The sequence below is a fragment of the Macaca mulatta genome, chromosome 2 (genome assembly GCF_049350105.2).
Source record: "Macaca mulatta isolate MMU2019108-1 chromosome 2, T2T-MMU8v2.0, whole genome shotgun sequence".
NCBI lineage: Eukaryota > Metazoa > Chordata > Mammalia > Primates > Cercopithecidae > Macaca > Macaca mulatta.
Genome location: NC_133407.1, coordinates 5,984,743 through 6,003,583, shown reverse-complemented (window position 1 = coordinate 6,003,583; position 18,841 = coordinate 5,984,743). Strand labels below are relative to the sequence as shown.

At 40.7% G+C, this 18,841-nt stretch overlaps 1 protein-coding gene across 1 annotated transcript; it reads left to right on the top strand.

Annotated features, from left to right (window-relative positions):
- Nucleotides 1-3,292: 3,292 nt before the first annotated feature.
- On the top strand, nucleotides 3,293-3,682 carry LOC706181 (large ribosomal subunit protein eL42-like). Its single transcript, XM_015132500.3, has one exon. It carries the CDS (start codon nucleotides 3,321-3,323, stop codon nucleotides 3,639-3,641), a length of 321 nt encoding a protein of 106 aa, XP_014987986.2. The 5' UTR covers nucleotides 3,293-3,320; the 3' UTR covers nucleotides 3,642-3,682.
- Nucleotides 3,683-18,841: the final 15,159 nt, after the last annotated feature.

The window sequence follows — 18,841 nt, the reverse complement described above, 5'->3', positions numbered from 1 at the left end:
GTTTGGTGTTCCTGCACTGGAAGAAGATGAGAAGATTGGCTAGATATGGATTGAGGAGGAAGCCTTAACACTCCTGGGATTTCAGTTGAATAGAGAGTTTACCAAATCTGAAGTTTTGACTGTTTTCATGTTTATCTGTCATGTCGATTTAGCTCCTTGCCTGCAAAGACTGAATCTTGCATGAGTTTTCCACCAGACCTTCCCTTCCCAGTGCAGCTCCTTTAAGGGTTCAGTCTTGGCTTTCCAAGCTGTTGAGACTGCAAAAAAAGAAATATGGACCACATGCAAATTTAGCTCTTCATCTTTTGACTCCACTCACTAAGCAATTTGCTCCTAGATTCTCTCTCTTTACTTAGCCACCAGGTTTGTGTCTGACTTGTGTTAACGACCTGACTTCCCTAGTCAGCATGATACCAGATTCAACTTCCAGCTGTGCTTTTTATCTCTCTTCCTTAATTCCATGTGTTTTTAAACAACCTTCAGGATAACAGCCCTTCCAGCTCTACCTCTCCTGGAACCTCTGCTCCCACAGAAATCCTGTTGGCTCACCTCTTGCAACAGCTCTGCCCTGGAGGTAAGGTCAAGAGAGAGCTTGGCACAAAGCCTGGTAAGTGATATGTACAGTTTATTAACCACTTACTCTATATACTATGCCCTTTGTCTATACAGTTGAACCTTGGTGTCTATGGGGTATTGGCTGCAGGGCCTCCTTTGGATACCAAAATCCACAGATGCTCAACTCCCTGATATAAAATGGTATAGTATTTGCATTTAACCTATGTACACTTACTTTATTATCTTTAGATTACTTATACTACCTAATACAATGTAAATAGTTGTCCTACTGCATTGTTTAGGGAATAATAATAAGAAAAAAATTCAATGTTCACTGCATGTTCAGGACAAATGCAATTTTTTTTTGAAATATTTTTTATCCACAGTTGTTTAAATCTATGGATGTAGAACCCATAGATATGGAGGGCTGACTGCATTATTGTCAAGTTTGTAAATGATTATTCCTAAGTTCACAAGGTTAAATATATCAAGTAAACAGAGCTTTAAAAAGTGGTTGAATTTAACATGTGGCTGGATTCAGTAAATATTGATGGACTGAATTTCAACACTTCTCTCTCATTGCAATTTTGAATTTAAGGTTTTATTTTATTTTCCTGTTTAGCTTTTCATATGTTACTACTACAATAAACATGAAAAATAGTTTTAATTTGAATGCTCATAAAATTGTGCCAAGAAATAAAAAATCTACTGAATGTCTATGCTCAAGAGAACTAAAGTAGGATAAATATTACCTAGTAAACCCTTATTATCCTCGATAATATGCTAAGATTTGGATCAGTTTATCAAAGCACTGGGGTGAATATTTAAATGAACAGTTGTAAAATTTTATATCACAAAAGGACATCAACATTTCCATAACCGTTTAGCTCTTGACATTGTTAATTGATCTCTGTTAAGTCAGCAGATCTGGATAATACTTGTTAACATTTGAGAAATTGTATAGTGCATATTAGAAATGACTATTTGGTAAAAAGCTAAGCACTCTGCAATGCTAATTTTATCAATCTTTGAAATCTAAAAATGAGCTTACTTGTATTTTCAACTCAGCCAACAAAAGGGAGTTATGATTAGCAGCACTGGTATTGCCAGCTTAGCCTAAAAGAGATTTCACCACTGCAGCCCCAGATCCCACCTTTCCCATGCTTATCCTCTCTCCTACCTCCTACTGAGATCCTCCCATTGTTCCCCCAGATACAGCAAGCTGTGCTATGCCTCTGTGTTCATCCATGCTGCTCTCCCGAGTTGGAAAAACATTGTACCCCCTTCTCTTTCTGCTTCACTCAAACTTCAGTGCAAATGTAAGCTCCTCTAGGAAGCTTTCTCATATCCTCTATATGATTTGATGCTCTCACCCTGGGCTCTCAAAGAACCTTGAACATTTCTTGAGCATGATAACTTAAACTGCTGGAGAGCCTTTGCCCCCCTACCCGTTTAGGCTTTAAGCTTTGTGAGAGAAGCACGCATAATTGTATGAGCAGTGCACCACACCACACAGTCAATAAATACAGTAGTTCCAGTAGTTCCCCCCTTACACATGGTTTCAGTTTCCAGGGTTTTAGTTGCCCACAGTCAACCAGGGTCCAAAAATATTAAATGGAAAATTCTATAAATAAACAATTCATAAGTTTTAAATTGCACCCAGCTCTGAGTAGTGTGATGAAATCTTCTACTGTCCCACTCCATCCTGCCCAGAACATGAATCATCCCTTTGGTCAGCATATCCACGCTGTATACACTACCTGCTTGTTAATCACTTAGTAGTCATCTCTGTTTTCAAATCAAAAAGACATACCATATATAGGGTTGAGGACTATCTGCAGTTTCAGGCACCTACTGGGGGTCTTGGACCATATCCCTCACAGATAAAGGGGGACTACTACATTAGTTAGAGTTAGGAAAGGGTGAGGATTTGTCTTGAAGGAAAATCAAGGCTCAGAACAGGTATGTGACTTGCCCTGCATCACAAAGCTGGTACATGGTAGAGTCCCTGGAGAATCCATTACTCTTGCATTCCAGGGCCAGGTCCTATCAACTATTCACTTCTCTCACTGTTGTCAGTTGGGGGCTCTGGGTATTTTTAAAAGAGTAGTGTCATAAATACACACACACACACACACACACACACACATATTTGATGAATTTCTTAAAGAATTTTAAATAGAAACACTTAAACCTAGAAGTGAGTTTATTACTTTGATGAACACTTAGACAACTACATAAATACACTAATTCCCAAATCACTAAGAATATTATAACAATCAAGTGAAGAATTAAGAAGTAACTACTTCCAAAAATAGGATGACTTCTTATATTTAAACCAGGGAGAAAGGTGAGCCTGTGATCCAAAGGAATATAATCAAAAGGAAGATAGGAGAGTTTCTTTTTTTTCTCATCCAAGCCAATATATTATTTATCAAAATAAAATAAATCATTCAGGATGGTTACTACTTTTCTAGGGCCACTTTGCCAAAAGCAAGACAATTATTAATGATATATACACAAAATCACAAGTGTTTAGAAAAATCACTGTGGTAGATCATTCTGAGCCTTTATTCATCACGAATTACAATGGCACTTGTTATTTGAGGAAAGGCTGGCTTTCCAGTTGCTCAGATAAATCTATTACATATAAGAGATTGGGTAAATTGTGAGATAATAACTGTAGACGAATGAGTTAGGTTGTACATGGTCAATCATTTAAATGACTCCAGCTTTCTTCCCATGCCGGTATCACTCTCGCAAGCATGGTTAACGTCCCTAAAACCCGCCGGACTTTCTGTAAGAAGTGTGGCAAGCACCAACCCCACAAAGTGACACAGTACAAAAAGGGCAAGGATTCTCTGTATGCCCAGGGAAAGCAGCGTTATGAGAGGAAGCAGAGTGGATATGGTGGGCAAACTAAGCCGATTTTCCGGAAAAAGTCTAAAACTACAAAGAAGATTGTGCTAAGGCTTGAGTGTGTTGAGCCCAACTGTAGATCTAAGAGAATGCTGGCTATTAAGAGATGCAAGCATTTTGAACTGGGAGAAGATAAGAAGAGAAAGGGCCAAGTGATCCAGTTCTAAGTGTCATCTTTTATTATGAAGACAATAAAATCTTGAGTTTATGTTCCAAAAAAAAAAAAAAAAAAGCCTCCAAATAACACTCTCAAAGTTTCACAGTATTGCCTTCACAGAGTTAAGCTGGCTGCCAAAGTGACGCACAGAAACTCTTTATCCAGTTCTTGCCTGCTGTGCTCTCCAGTCTGTCCTCACAGGACCATGCTTGGTGCCCAGGATCAGTTTCCACTTCCCTGACTCTAGGACATTGCTCACCTCTGGAATGCACCCATTCACAAACCATCTTTGTGTTTTTGTTTTTGTTTTTTCAAAATTTTTCATAGCCACAAAAGTATCTCAAATACCACATTACAGAAATAAAACAAAAAACACTTTCTGGTTTTATAAAATCCTTTTTACTCTTTGAAGAGTGTGGTTTGGGGAAAAAAACAAAAACAAAAACGCTCTATCACGGACTATTTGTTGAATGAGTCATCCCTTCTAATTATTTATATTCTTAATCACCCCATAGTGAGCTTTTGGAGGGAGGTGGCCCTGTCATCTCCGGGTCTCTCTCAAAAGTGAGAATCCTTCAGCAAATGTGTCAAATGACTGTCAACAATCCTGCTCAGGTTCAAGATGATGCAAATTACCTATGTGATTTTCCTGTTCTAGATGAAACTGCTAGGGATATTCCAAAGCTGGGGAGGCCTACTCGGAACCCTTTGGTAGAAAACGTCTGAAAGGCTACGTGGCTGGAAATGGGAAACATGCCTAATGCTCCCTGTAGCACCTGGGGCTGGCTCACCATATCCCTGCTGACTCCCAGTTCTCTGAGTCAACCGCACATGAAAGTGGAGCTTTGATCCCAGCATCTTAAAAATCCTCCAATTGGAAAAGCGTCTGTTCTCTCTAGTAGATAAAAGTGAAATTGCACCTCTGTGAAATGTGTTTGCAGCCAGGAGCAGGGCTCTGCAGGAGTCAGCTCTGGGACAGACACAAATCTCTCTCAATCAGTAGCTACATTTAAACTTTCCATTCCAAAGTGTCTGAAACGGAGCTGACCAAAGCAGCCCAGAAACCTAACCCCTGCAACTTGGATCACACAATGTGTCTTTCAGCCACTGACATCATTTCTCATTATGGGCAAGTAAGGAAAAGGCCCAGTTTTCCGTGGATGAAGATATATGACTCTTACCAAAGGGGCCCGGCTCCAGCTCATGAAACAAGAATACTTAGCACAATGTAGGCCACTACTCACCTTAAGCTCTGGGCTGACTCCCTGCCCCTGACCTTGTCTGCACATACTGTGGATGTGCAGTTTTCCATAAGGTAAGTAGACCATTAGCAAGGTTAATGACCCATCCACTGTCTAAAATGCTGCCTGACACATAGTAGGCATGCAGCAAATATTTGTTGGACAATCTACGGAATAGAAATTAATTAAAATTTGATGGATTTAGATTTTAACAGCTCTTGATCTCAGAAGAAAAGCACTCTGTAAATAAGGATCCAGCGCTATTAGCATTGATTGGCTGTTATTCAACTCCATATTGGGAGTTTTATAAACTTGTAAATACAGTCTGTACACTTAGAGGCCCAGAGGAGCTGTAGAGACTGCATTTACATCCCATGGAAATGACTTTTTAAATAATAATAATGGTGATGATAATAATAACCCTTTTTATGTGTGGGGTTCTTTTAGGTTTGCAACACGCTTTCACATCCATTATCACATTAACTCTTCCCAACCCTGTGAAGATGTCATTACCTGCTGGTTAAAAAAAAAAGGACTTAGAAAAGTGGCATGACTTGTCTAAAGTCACACAGCTAGTAAGAAATAGAACCGTATCTCAAATTTAACTTTTCCCACACCAAAAAAAAACAACAAAAAAAAAACCCAGGTAGCATTTTTTTCTACTACATGGCATCTACCTTTGAATGGATTTATTTTTAAAGAAGGAGAATTCAGCCAAGATCATCTACTCTTTGATTGGACAAGTCTCTATAATAACTTCGCAAAAGGTGTCTTACTTCTAAATGAATTCTTACTAAACTTGCTTCAGGATGAGTATGATGTTACTCTAAAATCAGAGTTTGTGTTAGAAAGGACCTCAAATCTCATCCATTCTTTGTTTGTTCAGATATTTATTAAATTTGTACTTTGTGAGGCCCACACTGCTGGAGAAGACACAGGACACAGAGATGTGTCTGTCATCGAGAATCCATTAGATAATGACACGGAACAAGTAACAAATGATTACAATATGAGGCAGAAATTGTTAAGCATCATCCACAAGTCAAACAGGTGACTGGCAGGTGAGGAAGAAACACTAGCTTCCAGCAGAGGAGTTCAAAGAATGCTTCATGGCATTTGTGCTGGCCTAAAAACAAGAAGAATTGGAATAGTGAAGCTAAATAAGGGAAGAGAGAGTTACAGAAGCAAAAGCAGCATGAGGTTGCCTCACGGGTGATAGAGGAACTGGGTTCTTAGAGTAGAGAGAGGAGTGCTGTTGGGGAAGGTCAGAGCCAGAAGACAGAGGGCCTTGAATGCCAGGTTCATTTACAGATGGGGAAACTGGGGCCCAGGGAGGGAAGTGACTCCCTCTTTTGTCTTTCTTTCTTATACATTTTAAAAATTGCATCTGCTAGTGTCTTCTCAGCTAACAAGGAAAACTAGTGTCTTGAGCAACAGAAGCTAATACATGATCTGGCTATTTTCTGTCCAAGTACAATACTGTCAAATGTAAAAAAAAAAATGCTATTCACTTAGGTCCACACTAGGGTCACAAGTGTGTTTGCTTGGGGAACGCCATTAAGCAAGCCATCTCTGAAACTAGTGAAGTAGTGAGCTGGAGTAGAAATAACAAGGGGAGTAGCAGGGTGGGTAGTTAGGAAGTTAGGAGACATGGACTGTCCCTTTTGTCATTGGACAATAGTTTGCTCTGTAATGTTGGTCGGTAGTGTCCCTTTTCTCTTAACTTTTTTGGAAGAGAATAACACATCTCAGTATTATTCTTCCTCAGCATGTTCTATATAATATTTCCAGTGTTATACTTGCTTAGCATATACTAACAGATTTGTTGTGACTTAATGGATGTGAAGTTGTCTATAAATTGCTAAACAAACTAGAGGGTCCTCGTATAATCATTATCATCTTGTTATTCATAGGTTCAGCATTAATCACAAAACAAACCTCACAGATCATTATTTCCAAGCCTCCTGATTTCTAGGTGACGAAACAGGTCTAGAGAGGGTAAAATGACATGCTCAAGGTCACACTACAAATTAATATTGAGGTTGAAACTAGAACCATGACTCTTTAACACCCAGCCCTGAAGTCACTCTACCAGAACCAGAGGCTGTACTGTCATGAAACCTTGTGAACAAGGCCTACGTGGGACTGTAAGTCTTTTTAAAATGATATTTTATGTCTTGATTTAGAATATGGTAAAGTAAGTGCTTTGCACCATTCCCACTTAAATGAAAAAAAAAAAAAAGGAGTCATGCAGGTCAAATGATTTGGCTAATTTCTAACAAAGAAACACGCATAAGAAGGAAATAGCAGAAAGTCAGCTTCTCCGTCCCTGGAGGTCAGTCTGCCCAATGAGACAGCATTGCCAGATTCCTAAAAACAACCGCATATTGTTTTCCAAATCACCATGGCTGTCCTCCTCAGAACCCTATATAATACAGATCCAAAGGTCCTGACTTAAACGTTTTATTTGAAGAATTCCATGACTCCACTTGCAGTCACTGAAGTCAGGCAGAAGTAGGATCAGCAATTCCACGCGGCTCAGTTGCCTTCTCACCTGCTCTGCTCCGACGGCCTCAACATCAGCTCATTTCCTAGAGACTCTGACAGAACAATCACTCCTGCTTAGCTTTGCTTTCTTTCCGCTAACATATCACATGCAATTTTACTCCTTGAAATAGAATATGCACTTTAGTAGAAACTCAAACTTTCTTGTCTAAAACCTTTTGGGGCCATATGTGTTTCAACAATTTATACTTATTTGTATTTTAGAAAGACAGTTCAGTGTTTGTCTTACTATATTAAAAACACCCCAGCAGGATCTGGGGCAGGAACCTATCATTGAAAGCTTTCGTGATTCTTCAGAAAACATGTGAATATTATTAACAAGTGGGCTAACAGTATAAACAACTTCATATAAGGACAGGACACGTTTTGCAACCAAGAGCATTTGCTACACATTTACAGAAAAACTCATATTTCAGAGCATTTTGGACTTCAGAATTACATGTAAGGGATTGTACATCTATACAACTACTCAATTTGTATAACTACTCAATCTAATCAACTATCATTGGTGACTCCATTTGTCCCTCTAAGAGAGTCATCAATGTTAGTTGACTTGTACTGAGTTGATTTTTCCCATGGACCTTTATGTTTTCATAATGAAACACCACAGAAAATAAAATAGACAAAAGGTGTCATTAATTACAAAAAATTAGCCAGTCATCATGGTGCGTGCCTGTGGTCTCAGGTACTCAGGAGGCTGAGGTGGGACGATCAGTTGTGCTTGGTAGGTGGAGGTTGCAGTGAGCCAAGATCATGCCACTGCACTCCAACTTGGGTGACAGAGTGAGACCCCATCTCAAAAAAAAAAAAAAAAAAAAAGAGTGTTGCATGTTCTCACTCATAAGTGGGAGTTGAACAATGAGAACACATGGACACAGGGAGGGGAACATCACACACCAGGGCCTGTTGGGGGTGGGAGGCAAGGGGAGGGAGAACATCAGGACAAATAACTAATGCACACAGGGCTTAAACCCTAGATGACAGGTTGATAGGTTCAGCAAGCCACCATGGCACGTGTATATCTATGTAAGAAACCTGCACGGTCTACACATGTATCCCAGAACTTAAAGTGAAATTTCTTAAAAAATCATTATTGATACGTATTCTTGCATCCTCTTCCTTTCAAAAGCAGTGTCTTTGTTGCTGGCAGTGAGAGAAAGTACCTGCCTCCATTTAAATCATCAATGTGACCAAGGACAGAGGATGCAGGCTAGTCTGAAATGGTCATCGCTATGGACTGAATTGTGTATCCCACCCAAAGTCATATGTTGAGGCCCTAACCACTGATTTGACTGTATTTGGACATAGGCCTATAAGGTGGTAATTTAGGTTTAGGTAATGAGGTCACGAAGGTGGGTTCCTGATCTGATGATATTAGTGTCCTTATAAGAAGAGATACCAGAGTGTACTTGTGTGTGTGCATGCATGCGCTCTCCCTCCCCCTCTCCCTCCCACACACCATACAAAGTCACATTTTGCCATCTGCAAGTCAGGAAGAAAGCCTTCAGCAGGCACCAGCAAGCACCTTGCTCTTGGACTTTGCAGCCTCCAGAACTGTAGGAAATAAATTTCTGTTGTTTAAACCACATTTGTCATCGAGAATCCATTAGATAATGACACGGAACAGGTAAGTCTGTGGTATTCTGTTACAGCAGCCTGAACTGACTAATATAATTGTTGTTAGAATTCTGTTTCTCGGACTGGCTATATTCCCATGCCCTGTACACAGTCAGAAGTCTTACTCATGGTTACATCTATTGAATGCTAAGCTCGATGTTGAGAGGTCTAAATTCTAAACTTGACTCTCTGCCACCAGCTAGAAGTGTGAAACGGGACACGTCACTTCCTTTCTCTGGAACTCACTCTCTCAATTGTAAAGAGAGTTACTCCGTGGATAATCTCTAAGTTTCCCTCCTGCAATGACTTTCTAAGCTGCTGGGAATTTAATCACACCCGGTTTCCATTTCCCAGTAATGCTGTTTGGCAAGGCTAGGAAACAACTCAAGAATCATTTATGCCATCCCTTCTCCTCACTGTACCGCCAAGACAAATTGTGTTGCTCTCACACTTACCTCTGGGGTGTTAGCAAAATCAACGGAGCTCTTTGTGTTTCTCCGATGGAAAAGCTTCTCATGAGTGTCCTTGTAACTTGATTGTGGTTAGAGCTGCTTCATGCATTGCTGATGGCCTGCACTTCTGAAAGATGCTGAGGTATATGCAAATTACAGCAGGGTCAATTTTGGGATAGGAAATAATTCCTCCCAAGATGCCCATCTGGCAATATCCCATGAGGTCAGGAGGCAAAGATTAGGTCAATATCATCCACTACATCTATAAACTACCTTCGCAGCAGTGGCCAGGTCAAGAAAAGAGATGCAGAGGCATGACAGCGGCTTCTTCCATCAAAAGAGCTTTTGTTCTGCTTTTGCTTTTCCCGTTGCTTCTGGCCAGGGATGCCTAACACTGTAATGGTTTCTGAGTCAAGTTGAGGAGTGGCTCCATTCCCTCTGCCCGCCCGCAATCTATTACCAATTTCCTACATACCATCTCCAATTCTGATCTTCAGTTCTTCCTTGTTCTTCCACCCCTGCCCCAATCCCCAAGTCTGACTACATTGCTTTCTCTCTTCTCCTCCTCCTAACACATCAAAGGAATAACAGTCCCACAAGAGGAAATGTTTAATTTTACCATCTAATCAGTACCCAAACTGAAATACAGCTGATGTATCATAATTGACATGGCCTGCACCATCTTGACGTCACAGTGCCATGTTCTCAAAATATTTACAGAAGTATTTCTGCCAGAGGTTTCAAATTCTTGCTGTGCATCAGACTCATTTGAAAAGTTTATTAAAAACACAGATGTCTAGGCTAAATTGGAGCCATCCTATACCAGAACCTGCAGGTGAAGAAGCCCTAGAATCTGCATTGCAACAAGCTCTGCAATAGTCCTTAGGCAATTAGCCTAATATTAGTCATTTGAGAAATATAATATTGTTTCTTGCTCATAGAAGCAGAAATCTTATGTCTTTAATCTTGAATTTTTATTAATTATAAGTCTTTGTTGCATAGAATAAAAATATAATTCTACTACTTTAACAACCAAAAAATGTAAGAACATTGGAGTGGATCATTAAACTCTAAGATAAAGACTGCAGTTGGGCTCAAGAACAATGAAAAAGTCACTTCCCAGATTTCTTCTGTTTCACGTCTTGATGGGCTTCTGAATATTAATTTGGCTTTTCCTTCTCACCTCAGACAGGCTTTCTCCTCTCCTCAGTAGCAGAATGTAATTGCTGCAATTTCCCCAGTGCTACATATTTCGGTCCATATATACAGATAACTTTCTTTTGTAAGGCCAAATTCTCAGGGAAAGATTCAAATTAGTTTTGAAGGTATCAAGTGTCCACTTTACCCAAAGTAAATACATACACACACACACACACACACACACACACACACACACACATTCACATTCTCTTTCTCTCTTCCATGAACCATGGTGCAGGTTCTATTAAAAGATTTCTGAATCTCCCATATTTACATTGAGTGGTTCCTTTGGCTACTTATGTTAGCTGGGGTGAGACTGATGTAGAAGCTCTCTCAGTCACCCTATCGTGTGAGTTTGGTGGGTAGCAGCAGTTCTCAGAAAATTGTGGGAAGTTCCTACAAAGGGACAGTTCTCGAAGAAAGTGCTAGAGGAGCAAAAGAAAAAAAAAGTGTGCACTACAATATATTTCTCTTAGTGCCCATCATAGTGCTTTGCTCCTAATAAATGCTCAATAAACATTAATTAAATAGAGAACTGGGCCAGAAGTAGTCGTAAGTCCTGATTTTAAATGACAGTACCAACAGTGATTAGCCATGTACACATCAAACCTCTAAAGAGTTTCTTTATCTAAAGAATGGAGTTAACAGGCAAATGAAAAGGTACTCGACATCACTGGTCACCAGATAAATGCAAATAAAAACTATAGTGAGACATCATCTCACCCTAGTAAATTAACATGGGTTATATTCAAAAGAGGGGCAGTAACAAATGTTGGAGAGGATGTGGAGAAAAGGGAGCCCTTGTACACTGTTGTGGGAATGTAAATTAGTACAACCGCTATGGAGAACAGTTTGGAGGTTCCTGCAAACATTTAAAATACAGCTACCATATGATCCAGCAATCCCACTACTGGGTATATACAGAAAAGAAAGGAAATCTGTATATCGAAGGGATATCTGCACTCCCATGTTTGCTGCAGCACTGTTTACAATAGCCAAGATTTTGAAGCAACCTAAATATCCATCACCAGATGAATAAATAAAGAAAATATGGTACATACACCCAATGGAGTACTATTCTGTCACAAAAAAGAATGAGATCTTGTAATTTGCAACAACTTGGATGGAACTGGAGATGATTATATTATGTTAAGTGAAATAAGCCAGGCACAGAAAGACAAGCATCACATGTTCTCACTTATTTGTGGGATCTAAAAAATCAAAATAATTGAATTCATGAATATAGAGGGTAGAAGGATGGTTACTAGGAACTGGGAAGAAGGAGTGTGGTTGGGGGGAGGGGAGGATGGTTAATAGGTACAAAAAAAAATGTTAGAAGAATGAATAGGACCTATTAATTGATAGCACAACAGGGTGACTATAATCGATAGTAACTTCATTATTACACTTTTTTTTTTTTTTCTTTTGAGACAGAGTCTCGCTCTGTCACCCAGGCTGGAGTGCAGTGTCCGGATCTCAGCTCACTGCAAGCTCCGCCTCCCGGGTTCACGCCATTCTCCTGCCTCAGCCTCCCGAGTAGCTGGGACTACAGGCGCCCGCCACCTTGCCTGGCTAGTTTTTTGTATTTTTCGTAGAGACGGGGTTTCACCGTGTTAGCCAAGATGGTCTCGATCATTATTATACATTTTAAAAGAACTAGAAGAGTGTAATTGGGTTCTTATAACAAAAAGCATAAATGCTTGGGGGATGGATACTCAATTCTCCATGATGTGATTATTGTGTATTACTTGCCTGTATCAAAACATCTCATGTACCCAGTAAAATTCTGTACCCACAAAAGTTATGTACTATGTACCCACAAAAATTTAAAATAAAAAAATTAAAAAATAATGGAGTTAGTAATATGGTTATTTGGTGGATGGAAAAATTCAAAATTATACCTATAGCCACATATATAAACACACTTTTATTTATATATAAAAGTATCATAAACCACAAACGACTCTATAAATATTAAATACTACCCTTTTTTTTTTTTTTTTTTCTGGAGACAAGGTCTGGCTCTATTGCTTAGGCTCACTGCAACCTCTGTTTTCCAGGCTCAAGCGATCTTCTCAGGGCTCCCAAGTAGCTGGGACCATAAGCATGTGCCACCACACCTGGCTAATATTTTGTATTTTTGGTAGAGACAGTTGCCCAGGCTGGTTTCAAACTCCTGAGCTCAAGTGATCCGCCCACCTCGGCCTCCCAAAACGCTGGGATTACAGGTGTGATTCACTGTGCCCTGCCTTATATATCACTTTGAATCAAGTAAAATATGTTTGGATTGCAATTTTCCAATTCATCATTAAAGTTTCATGTCCATGATTTAATAAGATTACTTATTCATGGGAATGCTAACAGAAATCTGGAGTCCACCTTGCTTGTAGGTGCTCTCTTTTATCAGAGTTATCTCCAGTGTAAGTGGCATACTTCGTTAGGACTCACTAATAGGAGCAGCTACTGAACACTTGCTGCACGCAAAGCACCGTGGTAAGTCCTTTACACACATTATCTCATTTAATACATACAATAATCCTTTGAATTAGGTATAAATAGTATCCTCATTTTACAAAAAAAAATAAAATAAAATAAAATAAAGGAAGTTGAAGCTTAGAAAGGTTTGGTAACTTGCCAAGGATACACAGATAATAAGCAGTGGCACCAAGATTCAAGCCAAATTCTTTCTAGAAAACAATTGTGTTTGAGTTTGTCTATCTTAACATGTTATGGAAATTTCTACATTACCCAGAAACACGTTATTGTCAATATTCGCCCTGTTACTTGCTTTAAGATACGATAAATTCGATAGTACCATTACAGCTAAACCTTTTAAAATATAATACATTTCATCCTCCAGGCCAAAGTTGTAAGTGTTGTTCATGGAATTATTTCCTGAATCTGAATCTGATGTATTCTTAATTGAAAAACATTGTGCTTATACTAAAAGTAAAAAAGTAAACAGGAGGGGCCAAGATGGCTGAATAGGAACAGCTCCATCTGCACCTCCCAGTGAGACCCACGCAGAAGGCGGGTGATTTCTGCATTTCCACCTGAGGTAACCAGTTCATCTCACTGGAACTGCTGAGGCCGTGAGTCCAACCCACAGATGGTGAGCAGAAGCAGGGTGGGGTGTCGCTTCACCCAGGAAGTACAAGAAGCCAGGGACCTCCCTCCCCCAGCCAAGGGAAGCCATGAGGGACTGTGCTACCCGGCCAGGTTACTATGCTTTTCCAGTGGTTTTTGCCATCTGCAGATCAGGAGATTCCCTCGTGTGACTGCACCACCAGGGCCCTGGGTTTCAATCATAAAACTAGGCGGCTGTTTGGGCAGATCCCAAGCTAGCTGCGGGAGTATTTTTTCGTACCCCAGTGGCGCATGGAACCGCAGCAAGACAGAACCATTCACTCCCCTGGAAAGGGGGCTGAAACCAGGGAGCCAAGTGATGGGGCTCAGCGGGTCCCACTCCCACAGAGCCCAGCAAGCTAAGAACCACTGGCTTGAAATTCTTGCTGCCAGCACAGCAGTTTGAAGTCAACCTGGGACAATAGAGCTTGGAGGGGGGAAGGCGCATCCGCCATTACTGAGGCTCTAGGAGGTTTTCCCCTGAGAGTGCTAAGGAGGCTGGAAGTATGGGCTGGGCACAGAAAAGCGGCTGTGGCCAGACTGCTTCTCTAGATTCCTCCTCACTGGGCAGGGCATCTCTGAAGGAAAGGTAACGCCCCAGGCAGGACCTTACAGACAAAACTCCCATCTCCCTGGGACAGAGCACCTGGAGGAAGCGGCGGCTGTGGGCGCAGCTTCAGTGGATTTAATCTTTCCTGCCTGCTGGCTCTGAAGAGAGCAGCGGATCCTGACAAGAGGAATTCTCCCAGCACAGCTCACCAGCTCTACTAAGGGGCAGAGTGCCTCCTCAAGTGGGTCCCTGACCCCTGTGCCTCCTGACTGGGAGAAACCTCCCAACAGGGGTCAACAGACACCTCATACAGGAGAGCTCCGGCTGGCAGCAGGTTGTTGCCAACAGGGGTGAACAGACATCTCATACAGGAGAGCTCCGGCTGACTGCAGGTTGTTGCCAACAGGGGTCAACAGACATCTCATACAGGAGAGCTCCGGCTGGCTGCAGGCCAGTGCCCCTCTGGGACAAAGCTTCCAGAGGACGGAGCAGGCAGCAGCCTTGCCTGTTCTGCAGCCTCCACTGGTGATACCCAGGTGAACAGGGTCTGGAGTGGACCTCTAGTAAACTGCAGCAGACCTGAAGAAGAGGGGGCCTGACTGTTAGAAGAAAAACTAACAAACATCAACATCAACATAAAGGATGCCCCCCCACAACATAAACCCCATCCAAAGGTCATCAGCCTCAAAGATCAAAGGTAGATAAATCCAAGAAGATAAGGAAAAACCAGTGCAAAAATGCTGAAAATTCCAAAAACCAGAATGCCTCTTCTTCAAATGATCACAACTCCTCTCCAGCAAGGGCATAAAATTGAACAGAGAATGAGATTGATAAATTGACAGAAGTAGGCTTCAGAAGGTGGATTAAAAACAAACTCCTCTGAGCTAAGGGAGCATGTTCTAACCCAATGCAAGGAAGCTAAGAACCTTGATAAAAGGTTACAAGAACTGCTAACTAGAATAACCAGTTTAAAGAAGAACATAAATGACCTGATGGAGCTGAAAAACATAGCACAAGAACTTCATGAAGCATACATAAGTGTCAATAGCCAAACTAATCAAGCAGAAGAAAGGATATCAGAGATTGAAGATCAACTTACTAAAATAAGGCATGAAGACGAGATTAGAGAAAAGAGGAATGAAAAGGAATGAACAAAGTCTCCAAGAAATATGGGTCTATGTGAAAAGACCAAACCTATGATAGATTGGTACACCTGAAAGTGATGGGGAGAATGGAACCAAGCTGGAAAACACACTTCAGGATATTATCCAAGGAGAACTTCCCCAACCTAGCAAGACAGGGCAACATTCAAATTCAGGAAACACAGACAACACCACAAAGATACTCCTCAAGAAGAGCAACCCCAAGACACATAATTATCAGATTCACCAAGGTTTAAATGAAGGAAAAAATGTTAAGATAGCCAGAGAGAAAGGTCAGGTTACCCACAAAGGGAAGCCCATCAGACCAACAGCCGATCTCTCGGCAGAAACCCTACAAGTCAGAAGACAGCAGGGGCCAATATTCAACATTTTTAAAGATAAGAATTTTCATCCCAGAATTTCATATCCAGCCAAACTAAGCTTCGTAAGAAAAGGAGAAATAAAATCCTTTCCAGACAAGCAAATGATGAGGGATTTTTGTCATCACCAGGCCTGCCTTACAAGAGCTCCTGAAGGAAGCACTAAATATGGAAAGAAAAACCTGGTACCAGCCACTGCAAAAACACACCAAAATATAAAGCCAATGACACTATGAAGAAACTGCATCAACCAATGTGCAAAATAACCAACTAGCATCATGATGACAGAATCACATTAACACACAATAATATTAACCTTAAATGTAAATGGGCTAAGTGCCTCAACTAAAAAACACAAACTGGCAAATTGGACAAAGAGTCAAGACCCATCAGTATGCTGTATTCAGAAGAACCATTTCATGTGCAAAGACACATATAGGCTCAAAATAAAGGGATGGAGGAATATTTACCAAGAAAATGGAAAGGGAAAAAAGTAGGGGTTGCAATAGTCTCTGATAAAACAGACTTTAAACCAACAAAGATCTAAAGACAAAGAAGGGCATTATGTAATGGTAAAGGGATCAATGCAACAAGAAAAGCTAACTATCCTAAATACATATGCACCCAATACGGGAGCACCCAGATTCATAAAACAAGTTCTTAGAGATCTACAAAGAGACTTAGATTCCCACACAATAATAGTGGGAGAATTTAATACCCCACTGTGAATATTAGACAGTTCAATGAAACAGAAAATTAACAAGGGTGTGCAGGCCTTGAACTCAGCTCTGGACCAAGTGGACCTAATAGACATCTACAGAACTCTCCATCCCAAATCAACAGAATACACATTCTTCTCAGCACCACATAGCACGTATTCTAAAATCGACCACATAATTGGAAGTAAAACACTTCTTGACAAATGCAAAAGAAAAATCGTAACAGTCTCTCACACCACAGTGCAATCAAATTAGAACTCAGGATTAAGATACTCACTCAAAACTGCACAACTATGTGGAAATTGAACAGCCTGCTCCTGAATGGCTAACGGGTAAATAAGGAAATTAAGGCAGAAATAAAGAAGTTCTTTGAAACTAACAAGAACAAAGAGACAATATACCAGAATCTCTGGGACACAGCTAAAACAATGTTAAGGGTGAAATTTATAGCACTAAATGCCAGCAATAGAAAGTTGGAAAGATCTAAAATCGACATCCTAACATCACAATTAAAAGAACTAGAGAAGCAAGAGCAAACAAATTCAAAAGCTAGCAGAAGACAAGAAGTAATGAAGATCAGAGAAGAACTGAAGGAGATAGAGACACGAAAATTCCCTCAAAAAAAAATCAACAAATCAAAGAGCCAGTTTTTTGAAAAGCTGCACAAAATAGAAGGACCACTAGCTAGACTAATAAAGAAGAAAAAAAGAACAATAGAATTAAAATGATGAAGGGGATATCACCATCGATCCCATAGAAATACAAACTACCATCAGAGAATACTGTGAATACCTCTATGCAAATAAACTAGAAAATTTAGACGAAGTGCATAAATTCCTGGACACATACACCCTTGCAAGACTAAACCAGGAAGAAGTCAAATCCCTGAATAGATTAATAACAAGTTCTGAAATTGAGGCAGTAATTAACAGCCTACCAAGCAAAAAAAGCCCAAGATCAGATGGATTCACAGCCAAATTCTACCAGAGGTACAAAGAGGAACTTATACCATTCCTTCTGAAACTACTCCAAACAATAGAAAAAGAAGGACTCCTCCCTAACTCATTTTATGAGGCCAGCATCATTCTGATACAAAAACCTTGCAGAGAGCCGGGCGCGGTGGCTCACGCCTGTAATCCCAGCACTTTGGGAGGCCGAGGCGGGCGGATCACAAGGTCAGGAGATCCAGACCACGGTGAAACCCCGTCTCTACTAAAAATACAAAAAATTAGCCGGGCGCGGTTGTGGGCGCCTGTAGTCCCAGCTACTCGGGAGGCTGAGGCAGGAGAATGGCGTGAACCCGGGAGGCGGAGCTTGCAGTGAGCCGAGATCGCGCCACTGCACTCCAGCCTGGGCGACAGAGCGAGACTCCGTCTCAAAAAAAAAAAAAAAAAAAAAAAAAAAAAAAAAAAAAAACCTTGCAGAGAAACAACAAAAAAAGAAAATTTCAGGCCAATATCACTCATGATCATCAATGCGAAAATCCTCAATAAAATACTGGCAAACCAAATCCAGCAGCACATCAAAAAACTTATCCACCACGATCAAGAATGCTTCATCCCTGGGATGCAAGGCTGGTTCAACATACGCAAATCAATAAATGTAATCCATCACATAAACAGAACCAATGACAAAAACCACTTGATTATCTCAAAAGATGCAGAAAAGGCCTTTAAGAGAATTCAACATCCCTTCTTGCTAAAAACTCCTGGGCCAGCACGGTGGCTTATGCCTGTAATCCCAACACTTTAGGAGGCCAGGGGGGTGGATCACAAGGTCAGGAGATCAAGAACATCCTGGCCAACATGGTGAAACCCCATCTCTATTAAAAATACAAAAATTAGCTAGGCATGGTGGCACGTACCTGTAGTCCTAGCTACTCGGGAGGCTGAGGCAGGAGAATTACTTGAACCAGGGAGGCAGAGGTTGCAGTGAGCCAAGATCACACCACTGCATACCAGCCTGGTAACAGAGCAAGACTCCGTCTAAAAAAAAAAAAAAAAAAAAAAAACCTCAATAAACTAGGTATTGATGGAACATATCTCAAAATAATAAGAGCTATTTATGACAAACCCACAGCCAATATCATACTGAATGGGCAAAAGTTGGAAGCATTCCCTTTAAAAACTGGCACAAGACAAGGATGCCCTCTCTCACCACTCCTATTCAAAATAGTACTGGAAGTTCTGGCCAGGACAATCAGGCAAGAGAAAGAAAT

Excerpts from the sequence above, each read along its gene's own strand:
- LOC706181 (XM_015132500.3), top strand. The coding sequence starts at position 3,321 with ATGGTTAACGTCCCTAAAACCCGCCGGACTTTCTGTAAGAAGTGTGGC.